This window comes from Cupressus sempervirens, chromosome 7 (assembly GCF_028749045.1).
Source record: "Cupressus sempervirens isolate cs-2001-9-10 chromosome 7, ASM2874904v1, whole genome shotgun sequence".
NCBI lineage: Eukaryota > Viridiplantae > Streptophyta > Pinopsida > Cupressales > Cupressaceae > Cupressus > Cupressus sempervirens.
Window position 1 is genome coordinate 71,438,541 of NC_143124.1, and position 16,506 is coordinate 71,455,046.

At 36.5% G+C, this 16,506-nt stretch overlaps 1 protein-coding gene across 5 annotated transcripts in view; it reads left to right on the forward strand.

Annotated features, from left to right (window-relative positions):
- Window positions 1–4,274: 4,274 nt before the first annotated feature.
- Window positions 4,275–16,506, forward strand: part of HL (HAL2-like protein) — a 57,469-nt gene continuing 45,237 nt past the window's right edge. Inside the window, exons 1-4 of one of the 5 annotated variants that reach the window (XM_089790706.1) lie at window positions 4,276–4,588; window positions 4,675–4,994; window positions 11,348–12,035; window positions 12,164–12,784. In XM_089790706.1, the coding sequence (XP_089646832.1) occupies window positions 4,748–4,994; window positions 11,348–12,035; window positions 12,164–12,467 (1,239 nt within the window). In that variant the 5' untranslated portion in view covers window positions 4,276–4,588; window positions 4,675–4,747 and the 3' untranslated portion in view covers window positions 12,468–12,784. Of the gene's footprint in view, window positions 4,995–11,347; window positions 12,036–12,163; window positions 12,785–16,506 lie in introns of those variants that run through there. The other 4 variants (XM_089790703.1, XM_089790702.1, XM_089790704.1 and 1 more) reach the window with 4 other exon arrangements.

Sequence of the window (16,506 nt, forward strand, 5' to 3'; positions counted from 1 at the left end):
AAAATGATGATTACAATTAAATACCACTATATTTAAAATTAGGGCATCACATATCACTGTGTCAATTAGGGCTTCATTTACCATTGGTTCATTTAGGGCTTTTAGCTATCTTGATATCACTTAGGGCTTTCGATACCACTGATTCAATTAGGGCTTCTGATATCGTTGTATCATTTAGGATTCTAGTTACCATTGAAACAATTAGGGCTTTAGATTCCTTTCCTTCCGATTACTTAACTATGGCAGTAACTCAAGATTAGAAAATATGCTCATATTCGATATTCATATAAATGGAAAATAAACCATAAATCTATCTCTCGCATCTAGGTGTAAAATAACTATAACTATGAAATAACTCAATTAATCTTACCTTCTTGCATATACATCATAAAAGTGATATTACCTGTTTCCAACAAACAATTTAATATACATCTTATCTTTGTATGTTGTTCATCCAACAACTTAGAGAGGTGAAACATCATCAGGGGCTTAACCCCAACCTCGAACCAAATCTTATTCCCACATAATCTCAAATGAGAATGGCCCTCCCTACCTAGAACAAGCAGGGGTCATCTTGCCATACACTGGGCATCCTGATAATTAACACACCATACGACTTGGCAGCAGGAGATTACATCGACTAGATCATGCATGAGCTAATATTTATTCATTATTTAGATATTCGAATCTAATTTCATTATTGGTTCTTGCAGGTTAACTCCACCTCTTCACCATTATATGGCTTCTATGCCAGGTGAATCCTAGGTGCCTGAAAGATTATGATCATCTTGTTATTATTTACACTTCTCCACCATTTCCATGGCTTCTTTGCCGGTGAATTCCTTGGTGTTACAAATATTCTGATTTTTATTCGAAAATTTGTGATAACATGTGCATTGATGTTGATTCATGCAATTCAATTAAGTTTTCTATCATTGAAATTCATAAATGAGATAATCTCAAGGATACTCGTTATAAATCAGAAAGGATCTCAATGCATTACAGTGAAAAGTAACAGCAAGATACCAAAGTTTATCTCAGTCTGCATGTATATCCGACTAAGGGTGGATAGAAGGGAGTTATGCTCTTGAATACACATTTAATCTTAGCCTATTTGCTTATACTATACGACAACAATATTAAAAGCAGTGGTAATCCGAACTATGAATGTCATTACTTCTTTAATATATTATTCAATAAAAAGAATAGGAAAAGCCGACTATAATCAGGCTTAGACTTAGCAAAGAATGGAAGACACATGACCTGCGATTTTATGTGGCTCTTCCTCCTGCGGCTGGAACTCTTGTTCACCTGCTGGTTGCTAACACAGTCGTCGTAGAAACTAAAGAAAAGAAATGGGAAGTCGGGTAAGAGAAATATTGAAGGTATCCGGTTGTAAACATCTAGACTCGCCCTATAATGATTCGCAACAAATAGAGAAAGGAGGGAATAGAAGAATGGAAAGAGGAATGATCTCCAAATCGAATCATGGCATTCTTTAATGGTTGGCTGTGTCTCCTTGGCTACCATCAGTTGTCAAGATGACCATTCGAATACATCATAAATTCAAATTTGAAAAGGAGAGAAATAAAGAGGGAAAAGAAAATAAAAAAGGTTGGAAGAGAAGTTGGAAAGATTATAAGACAACTCAAATTGCCAATTATTAAATTGACTTATCTTGCCAGGTGTTAATCAATTAAAAGAAAGAATATTAAATTGGAAAGAGTAGAGCTGGAAGATTATAGTTTGAATATTATAATAATTCAAATGTTATTATAATTCGAATATTATTATAATCTTATATGTACATGTAAACTTCACCTTATTAAATTATAATAGTGCCAAATCATTTTTATATTATATGCAAGTATTTAAATATTTATTAAAATAATATGATGAAAGATAAATTAAAATCATTTGAGATACGTTTTATATTTTTACCCAATTATTTTCTCAATTTATTTATTTAAATAGCTCACGTGACTCCCACAGATGTATCCTGTTTCAAGTTGCTAGGTCCTCAACCCATTTGCTTAGTGATGGTGATGCTCTGGCCTAATTCTTTTATGACAATGCTTCCACCCATTCGACATGCTTCCTACAAGGAAATTCTCCATAGTTAAATTATATTATCATAATAAATTATTTAATTATAAATAATCACAACGGTTAACCATCTTCTTAATTCCATGAATTCGTGATTAACGATCAACTAACATGTTATATTCACTTGAAATCATAATGATTAACTATCTTACCATTTCGCCAGATTATAAAAAATTAAACTACCAACTGACTTCATGTGAACCTTAACGACTATATTTCAAATTAGGTCAAAATTTGGGATGTAACAGTTACATAACAAGAACTGAGAGCACATCTATATCTTTTAATCTTATGCATAAAACTTAATACTTTATTTATGTTTGTGTAGTTCTTTGAGTGTACCATTACATTTTTTACATTATTTTGATTCACATTTTCACAACATACACCTATTGTGCACCTTGCATAGTGTTCTGATTGAGTGTGGAACTACCATTGCATTTTTTACATATTTTGATTCACTTTTTCACAACATACACCTATTGTGCACCTTACATAATGTTATCGAACCATACAAAAAATTGTTTCTCTTGCTTTTTATTATTTTAGTTAATTAATATTAGACTTTTGATATATTAGTGATAACATATTTTTCTAACAACATAACTATTGTACCTCATTATAATACAGACACTAATATTCACTTATTTGCTTATCCCTCCTTTAGAATTGTTTCCCACATACATCATGTCCATATAAATTGCCAAACAATGGACGAACCATGTGTGATATTGGTATCAAGATTTAACTGTGTAGTTTTTGAGTCAAACTCAATGACCCATGCATCATGAGTAGTGATTTGCATAGGAATCCATCTCTCATGAGAATAAATGGAGCACATAGCACTCATTAGAGATAGGTGATGCTCGTAGAGGTGAAGCACCGAGACTTCCCAGGAGGTCACCCATCCCAGTACTACTCTAGCTCGAGCGCGCTTAACTACAAAGTTTCCTCCATTGTTAAACCCACTCCACTTGCAACCCCATTTGCAAAACCTTCACTAAGTGTTGTATCTCATGAACCATTCATTATAAAGCCCCTTAAGCTCGTGAATTGATAAGTATGAGGCATTTTCCACATAAAGTCAAATTATGAAATTGCTATTAGGATTTAACTGTGTAGTTTTTGAGTCAAACCCACTGACCCATTTATCATCAGTAGTGATTTACACAGGAATCCACCTCTCATGAGAATAAATGGAACATATAGCACTCATTGGATCTAGCCAATGCTTACAGAGGTGAAGCATCAGGACTTCTCGGAAGGTCACCCATCGTACTACTCTAGCTCAAGCGCACTTAACTACGAAGTTTCCTCCATGGTTAAAGCCACTTTGCTTGCAATCCCATTTGCAAAACCTTCACCAAGTGTTGTGCCTCATGAACCATTCATTATAAAACCCCTTAAGCTTATGAATTGATAAGTACAAGGTATTTTCCACAACAAGTCATTTTGTAATATTGCTATCAGGATTTAACTGTGTAGTTTTTGAGTCAAACTCATTGACCAATGTATCATGAGTAGTGATTTACATAGGAATCCATCTCTCATGAGAATAAATGGACCACATAGCACTTATTGGATCTAGGTGATGCTCACAAAAGTGAAGCACTGAGACTTCCCAGGAGGTCACCCATCCTAGTACTACTCCAACTTGAGCGTGCTTAACTATGGAGTTTCCTTCATGGTTAAACCCACTCTGCTTGCAACCCCATTTGTAAAATCTTCACCAAGTGTTGTGCCTCATGAACCATTCATTATAAAGCTCCTTAAGCTCATGAATTAGTAAGTATGAGGGTTTTTCCATAGCAAGTCAAATTGTGATATTGCTATCAGGATTTAACTCTATAGTTTTTGAGTCAAACTCATTTGACTCATGTATCATGAGTAGTGATTTACACAAGAATCCATCTTTCATGAGAATAAATGAAACACGTAGCACTCATTGGATCTAGGTGATGCTCAAATAGGTGAAGCACCAAGACATACCGGGAGGTCACCCATCCGAATAACCAAAACCTCCCCGGGACCATGTGTGACTACAAAATTCTTGAACAAAATGGTGGTTTATATATATGCATATATATATTAGATTTTGATCATCAGCGTTATGTCATATGGGCATTTTACCATTTTAAGAGCATCAGCGCTCATGTCATACTAGCAATTTTTTTCTCCCGCCTTTCCAAATCTATCTAGACTAAATTGGTGGCCCGTTTCAATGCGCAGGCCCCTTCGTGAGCACTCAGACATCCAAGGAAATCCGAAAATCATGATTATTTACTTTTACAAGCTTTGCCGGATTGGCGGGTCCACCTTCTTAATAGATTAATTAATCTCAGAGATCTAATTTCCCTTCGGACAGTCTTGATTATGACTCGACGAGGAAGGCATAAAAAGATCAACATACCCGGTTGATTGACAGGAAATGGCAACCATTCTCTCCCACCCTTCATTTGGGTGTGCGTGCTTTTCGCAACAAGTAAGTGGGCACAGATTGATTTCTCCTCGTCACATGGTAAAGACAGTGGTCTGTCCATCATCTTATAAAACGGATTGTTTTTCCAGGAATACTAGGACTAGGAGTAGGAACCCAACCTGGTGCGGTACCGGCGAGAGCTTGTTTGCCCTCGAATCGGATATGAAAGGACAAGCTAAAAACAATGGGGAATCCACCTCAACTTATACAGCCCCAGAATTAAGGACACCCACTTTTGATGCAGCGGTTGGTGCCCTAAAATTGGGTGGTAAATATGACAGGGAGCTTGAGGTTGCAAGGAGAGCAGTTCACTTAGCCTGTGCACTTTGTCAGAGAGTTCAAGACAGGCTCCTAAGAAATGAAGAAAAAACTAATACTAAGAATGATAGCTCATTTGTTACAGTTGCAGGTATGTGGCATTTCGCATATTGAAATTAAACCTATTTTTGATCTTTGTTCAAGTATTCTTCATGGTCATGTTAAAGTTTTATGCAAGGTCAAATCTTAATAGAAGCTAATGCTGAATTGGATGTACAACGGTTGTGATTGGATATAATTTTTCTTTCGAAAACTGAATGCTGTTGACAAGCTGCTGCCGCAGCCCTTTTTTTGCGTCGAGTTAAATATAATGCTTTCTCTGTTTGAATGCATTTTGGTTTACAATTCAATTCAGTGTCTGCACTATGTTGTGTGCATCCTTAATCCTCTTGGCATGCCAAAGGCAATGACTATTCGTTTTCTAATAAATATTCAACTGTAGATTCAATTTATCCTTACATACCTGTACCTTTTTCTCGGTAGATATTCAATATTCTACTTTGAAAGAATTGTTGTTACACGCTAGTTAAAGGCGATGGGTATTCATGTTCTAGTAATCTTCACCGGTAAAATCCACATTTATCCTCACATACCTGTAGTTTTTTTCTTGGCAGGAATTCATATTACTACTGTTAAAGACATGTTGTTAGTCCCTAGTTACTCGACATTATAGTAAATTATCTGGGCCAGTATATCATTACTAAATATAGAGATTTTAATAAAAACTTGATGAAATAAAATAAGTTAATACTGAAAATGTCATCCGCAATTGTGTGCCCTTGCAAAAAGATCTTGGTTTATTTATTAAGACTTTCTCTTGCGTCTTCTGGATAAGAACCCATAATATACGAGGGCAAGTTATTAGTTTTATTCTTTCTGTTATAATGTCTTTCTGCAAAAGCAAATTCCTCTGGTTGCTGGGGATTTTACACCATCGAAAGTGTATAACGTGCCTGTGGGAGAGGGAGTCTGACTAAAAACAAGAAAATCTGATATCTTGCTGATTACCATAACAAAGTTATAACTTTATATTTCTCACACCTTCTTTACAACTTCATAGTTCCTTTTAATACATTTATGGCATTTGAGACAACTCTTAGATACCCTTGATGCCTATATGTGTATCAATCAGACCACTTTACTCAGAATTGCATTTGTTGCTGCTTGAACAGTTTCACTGTGTGGGAAGATTGATTTTCCAATATCTGATTCCACAATACAAGATGGGGAGAGGCATATGCATCTGTCTTAAGCTTAATAACTGTCAGTCTCATTGGAGCAAATTCCTGACAAAAACACATCCGATCTGGGTTTACATGGACCTGTGCAATTTAGTAGGAGGTAAATTTTGTTCTTTTTCATCTCAACCCATTTTTGTAAGTCATCTGTTTTCTCGACTTGCTTTGACATTCACACCAAGAGTTTAGGTGCCCCCTACTGGTGAGAAATATAAGGTCTGGGTTTACATGGAACTGTGATAGTTACTAAAAGGTAAAGACAAATAATATCACACTCAGCGTGTGTTTTTGGCTTTCAATTTGGGCAAACTTCTTTGTAATTTAAATCACCAATTTTAAGTTGGCTACAACCTACTGACAAAACTGCAGAACTGGTATAAGTTACATGTGGTAATTACTATGAACCGAGAAATAAAATGAAATGAAATCCTCTTCACATACAGTTCATATTTAATTCATCTTTGGTCTGTTAGACCTTCTTTGATATTCACATCAAAAGTCTCATTTGGTGCACCAACTATTGGCAAAAATCTTGGGGAGTGGTTTATTGACTTCTTAGTCTGCTTGACATTCTTTGCCATTAGTACCAAGAGCTTCAGTTTGAGTACCATGCAAAATATTTTCCCTGGGCTTATACGAGCCCGTGTAGCTATGATGTGAACTATAATTTCTTCTCACACAGTCTGTTTTAATGAATTTTTGTCCGCTAAAGATCTGTTGGCATTAACACCAAGAGTTTCAATTTGACATCACCGTCATTTGGAATTTGGAATACTAAGCTGTCAAATTTGAACGTTTTTAAAAAGGGAACAGAGATCCATCTTGATCCATCAGCCAATAGGACAACTGTTGCATTCCAACGTGTATCATAGAGTTTAACTTTGGAGTATGTTAATTGTTAGAGTCATGAAGATGAAATAAGTAACTTTTCTGTGGTTGCATGGAGTGATCTTTATATGCTATAGTAATTATCAATGATTCATCATTCTGTGATTGTAAGTCAGTTTAGTCTTCTATTTTAATAATTATCGACGATTCATCACTTTAGCCCTTTGTTCCAACCATCTGTTGCTAGAACCCCTAGTATTCTAAGGGCGGGGTGGTGGTGGGGAATTCTAGTGTCAACGTCCTCCTTGCTCTTCTCTTTCAACATTCCTGCTACTATTATTGTTCATTCCAGATGTGCCATAAAGATCTCACAGTAATGTTGTGGAACTTGGACTATCGCTAGAGTTCCTAATTCCCACCTTGCATGTATGCATGCAGGGAAGCAATAGTTTAGGGCTCGATGAATTGAAAAACCCTACTGTTCTAGGGGCCTTCCTATTTTGATTGGTGCATTGAAGCACTTGGTGGACGTGCTCCTATTGTTCATCCATTCTTGGATTGATGAGCACCCAACCCATCTCTCAATTCACTCATTTTTCCGATTGATGCCCTTTCCTCAGTTCATTTTCAAGTCATCAATGTGTATTGTATCTACTCGCCCTCCCTTTCTCATGATCATCATGTGCGAGATTTTGGTTTGCAAACAACTCTAGAAAGGTTGGGAGCCCACACAATCATCAGCGAGAGCATGCTAATTGGTGAATCGAGTGGATCTCTTTGATTCTTGGTGTCCAACACACCTGAAATTCTCCATGCCTAGATTTGCTGGATAAAATAGCTTCTAGGTTATGCTGTAGATCACTAGGGAAATTATTTAACAACGAAGAACTTCACTATGATATCTATGAACCCGTAGGACCACCCGAGTTGGTTGATTAATCAAGGACGACAAGAACCAATAGGTGCTTGAGCTCCTCTCATTTATACCAATTGCCAGAACAAAATGGCCTGCTTGCTCGACTGCTCGGCTGCAGGGTGGGAGGGAATTAAAGGGTTCTTTAGGGCGGTCAAACTATACTTGGGGTGCTATCATTTCCTAGAAGTAAGGCTCGCTCCTGGGAAGAATTGGATTCTAGTTTGGGAATAATTGGTATGGGTGATTATTGACACTACAGAATAGAATGCCATTGTATTTCAACTAAAGCAACTTGCTTGGTTTTGGTTGATGAGTGCTAAAATATAGTTCCCACGGACATAATAGACTGTAGGTCTTACAATACCTTATTCAGGAGTAGGGGCATGGCTGCTGGACAAGTCAATAACAAGCATCTGATGATGGGAGCTGAAGAAGTGATAATGGGTCCATAGAGACATAACGTAATCAATGGAGGAAAAGAAATAAATGCAAAACAACTATGGAATCTTATCGAAGTTGCAAAGAAAACACAATCATAAGTCCTTTTTCACAAATTGAATTTTGGCAACTATCCAAAAGAAAATACCCAATCTAAGCTGAGATTCTCTAACAATGTAAACCGTCAATATTGCTCTTCCAAAATTGTCCAACCTAATCCACAATTGCTGCCCTGGATTCAATAAAAGCGTGGCTCAACGCAGCCAACCATTTTGCAATTTGCATATTGATCATGTCAAAAGAATGAAGACTTTATAGTTATCTTTCTCTGTGTTACAGGAAATACCATGCAACTAATGAAACCCTTGCCTGTGGCAGAATTCAACCGAATAATTGTCTATTTATCACTCTGGAGGAAGGTGGAAAAAGTAGAACATAAATGCCATCAAGTTGCATCTTTATTCACTCCAAGTGTTGTCTGTACATTGTATTTAGTGCCGGTAGCACATATTTTTATATTATTACCATTTGGCCTTCACTCTACGTAGTTGTAAATCAAACATCTTCAAAGTCTCTTTTGATAACAATGGAGCCACCTGGGAGTTCATTTCACTTAAATTAATCGCAGCTTCATGGACTAGGAATCATGAACTTTGTTGCTCCATGTAAAATCCCGTTCAGGAGTTTTAGTTCAACTTGCCAAAGTTTTTTATTTAGTTTATTGACATTCTATCAGACACTTGGCATGCTAGTTGGTCTGATAGTGTTTGCAACTTGTTTTGAAATGTTTATAATTTAACATCAACTCATCTCAAAATCATAGTATTCATAAATTCATTCATTCCAAAGAATTTGATGGCACAATACAACCACATGGAATAATATATATATCTTGCTGCTAAAAATTCATACTCGGATTTTTATAGCAGTGTCATTTATAACAGAAATTTTAATATTATTGTTTGAATAGCTGACCTCAATTAATGGCAAACAGCCTCTAAAACTATTGCTTTTTATTTCAAGCACATGTACAATGGCTCATAGATGGGTACGACAGCTTTTATGGTTGGTATGGCTGTCACCAAAAGGGTTGACTCCTTAATATGTTGCTGTGTTGATGATCACTTAACCCCCAAACTGCTGTGAGTGGCTTAGACTCTCCTACAAGATGCACTGGAGTCTTTAGGCTTTATGATCTTTTCTTGCATTGAAACTTCTATGGGAAATAATACAGCTCCTTGGTGAGCATGAGGATAGGTGGTTAGGAATATATAGTCTTTAATAATTATCATGGTGGCCCCATTCCATATCCTCAACAGGCCCATGACTTCATTGAAAAAAAAGCTTGATAGCTGGCGGTTGGTTATTAAATTTCTCACAAAGCTTCCAATGTTCACCTCACCATCAGAGAATCTACTTATGGTTTCCTAATGCATTGGGGAATGATAGTCATCACACAGAGTCGAAGAAGCATTCGTTGCAAGCTCTCTCATTATTGGAAGTAGAATATGTGATAGCTTCAGAGACAAGAAATTTTATGGCTCAGCAGGATTCATGAAGACTTATGGGAGAAACATGATTCTTCAATAACACTTATGGTGAACAATACTTTTGCAATCAAAATGGCAAGAAAACTTGTCTTGAATGACTAAACGAAGCACATCAACAAAAAATTTCATTTGATTCTGTATCATATGAAAGATGCAATGTACAACTAAAATACTGTATGCTTGTTTTTGGTTTCAAATGTGTATATTTTGATTGAAAAATATGCACAATTAAAACCAAAAACCAAAATTCTCAATGGACTGTGGAAAACTCATGCCAACTAAAATATTGCCCAATTGCAGAACTGTCAGTTGATAGTACAAATACTACAAAAGCATTTGGAAGAGAAATTTGAAAAAATTCAGAGCCATGCTTCGTCTTACAATAACCCTTGTGGATTAGTGAGGGAGGTGCATGGAACAATATTATACATAATCCAATGTGTTGGTAATAATTGTAGTCTAAATATGAGTTTCTTCATATTGATCTCCTCATACAAAATCAGGTTGGCCATCTACTGGATCTAGTACCCCGTGTCTTCCAGTGATTCCACCTTTACAGCTACCATTTTTACAGAATTTAGAACATCAAGAGTTTCTAGTGATTTTGGAGAGGAATCAAGCCCAAATGTCACTGATGTCACTGCTCACTAAGGCACTCATTCACTGTGCTGACCCTTCCCTGCAGTTGGTCATTGATAAATCTGAAAATTGTAATATAATTTGAAATTTTGAAGTTAATGAGATTTTGTTGCATCCTTTTGTTTTCAAATTCATTTACAATCCATTTCCATATTTGATAATCTAATCCATTTCTAGCCTACGTTGTCCACATTTGGTACCTTTGCAGATTGTCATAAGGTTATAAAAAATGCGTCTGCTTATGAATAAGCTGCTCTGACTTATATGCAGAAATTTAATGACCAGGAATAAAAGGCCACCTCAAAACTGTGCACTAATTTTAACTGAAAGAACTGGTAGTATTGTTCATGAAAATTACAGAATGCTTACCAAAGAATTCTTCTAACTATAAATTATTTTTAATTAAATCAAGAACATAAAAATATAAATGAGAATGAGGAAATAGAATGGACATGTGCAATTCATTCTCTTACAATAAAACCTAAAAAATTGGCGTCTCAGAGCACATAAAATTCAGTTTTAGTGTCATCAATGCAAACTAAAGATAATGCATGAAAAGAGAAGAAAGATATGGAGAAAGAACATAATTTAGCGGAAGAAAGATTCCGGAGGCTCATAACATTTGGGTTGGAGAAATATGTTCCATTCAAATACTCTATAATATCACAAGACATTTTCACTAGGCTCTGAATGCAAGTCATACTTTTTCTTGTTAAAGTGATTTGTGGTCTTTCAATGAAAAAGGGATTCTTGTTTAAATAAGGCATCTTCAGGCCTTGATTTAACACATCTATACTTTGTTATGTTTCTATTTTCACTCCAATTCATAAAGCAGATTGGAGTGTTCAAACAGTTATTAGCTGGGTGTTGTCACAATATTTTGGGGAGGAGCATATTTCGATGATTGCTAAAGAAGATACGCAAGCACTTAGTGGAATGGATGGAAATGAGTTACTGCAGGGAGTGGTCAGCACAGTGAATGAGTGCCTTAGTGAAGCAGTGATGTTTGGGCTTGAGTCCCCTCTGAAGTCACTAGGAACTCTTGATGTTCTTAATGCTATAAAAAAAGGGAGCTCTAAAGGTGGACCGTCTGGAAGACACTGGGTACTAGATCCAGTAGATGGTACTCTTGGTTTTGTGCGAGGAGATCAATATGCAATAGCTCTTGCTATGATAGAAGACGGAGAGGTGGTGCTTGGAGTTCTGGGTTGCCCCAATTATCCAATGAGAAGGGAGTGGCTTAATTACCATCATCGTTATTATCAACTAATGTCTATGCTGGTCCCACCAGGTTCTGGAGTATGGAGTATAGGCTGTGTGATATCTGCACAGAAGGGTAGTGGGCAAGCCTGGATGGAGCCTTTGGTCAATGACATTATAAAGTCGGGGTTGTCAACTTTAGCAAGGCCTGTCACTGTTTCATCCATTGATGATCCTGCATTGGCTACTTTTTGTGAACCAGTTGAAAAAGAAAACTCAAGCCATTCCTTCACTGAAGGACTTGCTTACAGTTTAGGGCTAAGGTGAGTTTTTGTTTTGGAAGTTCTTTTTCATTGGACATTTACTTTAGGTTTCTTGATCATTTAAAATATTTATTTTGTGAATATTATTAGGGTTTGTCTAATGACTGAATGAATGTCTTATTTTTCAGAAATCGTCCATTGCGTGTTTATAGCATCGCAAAATATGCAGCTATAGCTCGAGGTGATGCAGAAATATTTATGAAATTTGCAAGGGCTGGATACAAAGAGAAAGTATGGGATCATGCAGCAGGAGTTCTTATAATACAAGAAGCTGGGGGTGTTGTGACTGATGCTGGAGGATCTCCCCTTGACTTTTCAAAGGGGATTTACCTAGAGGGACTTGATAGAGGAATCATTGCCTGTTGTGGTCCCCAAATTCATGAGAAAATAATTGCAGCAGTTGATGCAAGTTGGAATTCTTCCAGTTTGTGACCTATGCATTTCTGTAGATGGAATATGCTATGGACATGGTTCTGTAAAATAGATTACTTCCATTTCCTGAAAATATAAGACACAGTTAAATGATCTTATTTTCTTGATGGCAAAAACACATTTTCCTAACCAGAGAAGTTACACTGCTATATTCTGTGTGATATCAATTAAGGATGGGTTATGTGCTTCCATGACTATTCTGTTTGGGTAGCCATCAATTGGAATGAAAATTTTACATTTTAGGTTGATGTGGAGTATGTTATTGCCTTGCCAGGGCATGACTACTTTTCTCCAATGAACATATTTATTTGATGCCTTGAATGTCTTACTTGAGGAGATGGATGATATTTTCACGTGAGCATGATGGTGGGTATTAATTACTATGAGAGTTTCAGCTGGGGTCATGACTCAAAAAACAATCCTCTCTGCTGACAGGTTTAACTTTAGGCAGCCCTCCACTAAAAGAACAAAATATGCAAGAAGAAGCCATTTTTTCACTGACAGACATTCTTAGCACCAGAGTCTGTTAGAATTGCCATGCATAGAGTATTTTTTTCACTTACTTTTTTTGAAATCTGCTGGTACTTGTGGATCAGTTATTTGCAGTTATTTTTCAGCATTCAATGTCTAGAGATTAGTGAGCCATATCTATTCTATTTTGGTTACGGGTAAATCTCACTGAATCCTGGTAATCACTTCACTGATCTGTCTAAGACTTGAAGTTCCCCTTTAAATGATACTTTTGGTTCATTGTAGTTGCAAGTCATCAGTGTCGTCCCTTATGACATTTTGAGCCAAGCATATCATTTGTCCATTGGAGCCCCCCATTGTCAGGAAGATTAAAATCAGAATTTATATATGCTTACAATATTGAGTATGATGATATGTATTGTAGGTAATATAATTGCAATGGAATGTTGATGTACAAGATGTTTAGAATAAGGATAGTATGACTTGTCCTTGTATTATGCAAGATTAAGAATTATGTCCGTGCAAATATATATTAATCAAGTGCTATCTCTAATATCTTTTGAAAATATATGCAAGTGATCTCTTGCTGATCTACCTAATTGCTTATCTGATGTATGTCTTGAGAGTTGGCAATATTTATGATTGTTTTGTCTGATATTACCTTATAATTATGCAAAGATGAACTTGCTGTTGGTCTGATAAGACCTTCTGATTCGATTTTGATTGCTTGTCTGATGTGTTTGATTATAATAAAGTTTTCTTATGTTGCTGTTTCTAGTCTATGATGCTGAATTTATGTGTTAAATTTGGAACCAGAATATATAATAGAGCAAAGAACTGAAATTCAAAATACAAATAACAGTGAACACAAAAGACTTATCCCTGGAAAAACCGTCCTCTTGAGGGTGAAAAACCCAGCCCACAAAAATGATGACCTCCTTATAGAGTTCTCAAACCAATTACAATAATTTTTCACTTATGATTGAAAACCCTAATTAGTCAATTAAGAGCCTCATTTCTCTTTTCAGATCATATGCAGATTGCACATACAACAGTGATCTTGCGCTTCTACTAATACACTTGGCAAGTAAGCTTGCATAATCACATATATAACAGCAATAGTAAACTCTGCAAATACACTTCCCAAGTAAATGATACAAACTTCGGAAATTATAGAGGATAACTTCACACTGAATGAAAAATATAAATAAATGACAATGCAACAGAAAGAAAGCCTGCTTGATGGAGGAAAACCCCTATTACATGAGATATGCATATGGAAGCAAACCCTGCAAGTGGAGGAAAACCCCTATATTGCAGGAAATTAAATAATATTGATAGAAAGGGATGTGGTAAATCCCAAGATGCTCAAAGACAGAAGTGGGATGTAGAGATATTATTGAATCACTGTAAGAGATTTGTTGCAGTGAGTGAGAGAATAAGAGAGCTGTGGCCAGGACAATGCGAGAGAGAGAGAGAGAGAGAGAGAGAGAGAGAGAGAGGACCCCATTTAAAGAGAGAATAGGAGGCTTCTGGGCGGTTCTAGAAGATAATCATTGACAAAAGTAAGTGACAAGTGGAAAGCATGCACAAGACCAACATTTGAATGTTGAGATGTTGGTGGACTAACGTGCAGCACGCAGGTGTCCGTGCGAGGCGTTAGTGTCTAAGTGAATCACGCTCAAACATGACAGGTAGCGAGGATAACACTTGATTAATGCAGAGCTGACACTGGAATATAGTTGCTGACAAGGACTCTGAGCATCTTGAGAGGGAAAGGATGATGCAAGGCTGAAGTGGACCTACTCAAATGGTAATGGAATGGGCACTAAAGTGGTTACAAAAGTGTGGCCTAAATTGCACGTGGGGGTGTACAATTTTTGACTGTACATATTGTTACTTAATTTATAACTCATCTCTAGTTAGGATTGTATATCTCTTTATTTACCAATTTGTGAAATATCCCGAACCGGATATTTACTAAATTTTCCTTTCAACAATATATTCAGAAATAAAACATTGCAGATGTTTTCCTGCACAATCGAACCTAGTAGAAATCCCAATAGATATCTAATCAACTTCGTCTTAAATATAATATTCAAACTCAACATAGATAGATATAATACGATGCAACAATAAAACCAGCAGATTCTCCACAAGAAAATAACCATCTTTCCAAGATACTATTCAAGATTTGAACATATGAAAGTAAATCACAAATCAGTAATATAAAACCAGAAAACTCTTGTACAACTCTGTAGATACGTTATTGCATTATACAACAACAATACAATAACCAACACTAGAGAACCCAATCTTAAATACAGATTTAACAGTCAGATTGGAATACTAGAATAAGAACTTGTAAGCACATATGAAACACTTGAACTGATGTCTCCCCAGACAATGGGTTTGCGTCCACTGTTTGCCAGCACGAGGGGCTACGTCCTCATACTAGTTGAAAGCTGAAGCTTTCCAAATACTCTTACAAGAGAGAACTGGAATCTAGAATAATAAATCAAGCATCCCAGCAATGAGCCTCGTTCCCCTTTTAATACACAAACTAAGACTCTTCAACTCTCCTCTGGCTTTTGTCCTATTACCTTGTGACTCTTCAACTTTCCTCTGATATTTCGTCTTATTCCTCCTTGACCTTTTGCCCTCTTTATAACATTAAATTGACCTTTTAATAATTTGAGTCTATGTCTCAGAGTCAATTTTAACATTATATAAAATAAGACTTCAATATTTCTAATGTCCCAAAAAGGGGACATTACAAATCTCCCCTCCTTAAAATTGCTTGTCCTCAAGCAATCAGTATTAGGATCCCATATGAGTTTGCAGGTAGCCTTGTAGTCCAAATAGAACACAAATCCGGCCATATTGCGAAACAAGGAGCCCCTTTGCAATCCTTCCATCAACTGGATCCTTGGATCCCATATAACTCTATGAAAAAACGCTGCACTTGTAGACTGTACAACTCTGATCACCACTGCATCCAATCTCAAACAGCTGTAACCAAATCCTCAATAAGCCATAGATATATACTATCAACGCCTGGATCCCAAACCCGTAATGCACCAATAATGCTAATACCAAGATCTTGTATTACTTCATGTGCATAATCTATCGTCTCAACCAGCCATGTATTGCTAACATATGTGAGAGAATGCTGAATCCAATTGAGAACTTCACTCCAACTGAGACCACAAGCACTGGTAGAGTTAAATAAAGATGGGAACTCAACATTACGCCAACCAACTCCTTGAAACATTACTAACCATGTGGTTGGTCCCCCTGAGTCCCACAAACAAAAAAAATTCCACCTCCCCAACTGTTTGGAATATCCTGTCGTTCCATATGAGAAAATAGTAGATTCTCCAAGATATCAAACTGCCACAACATTGCTCGTCTCACAAGTATGCTGAATCTATAACTGTATTGAAGAAGCAAGCTAGATATGGCTTCCTCTGTCATGAAGGGAAGTTTAACCAACCAAGTACCCACAATACGCTCGACATTTGTGACAGTAGAGTAATTGTAGGCATTAAATAAATGATCAGAAAAG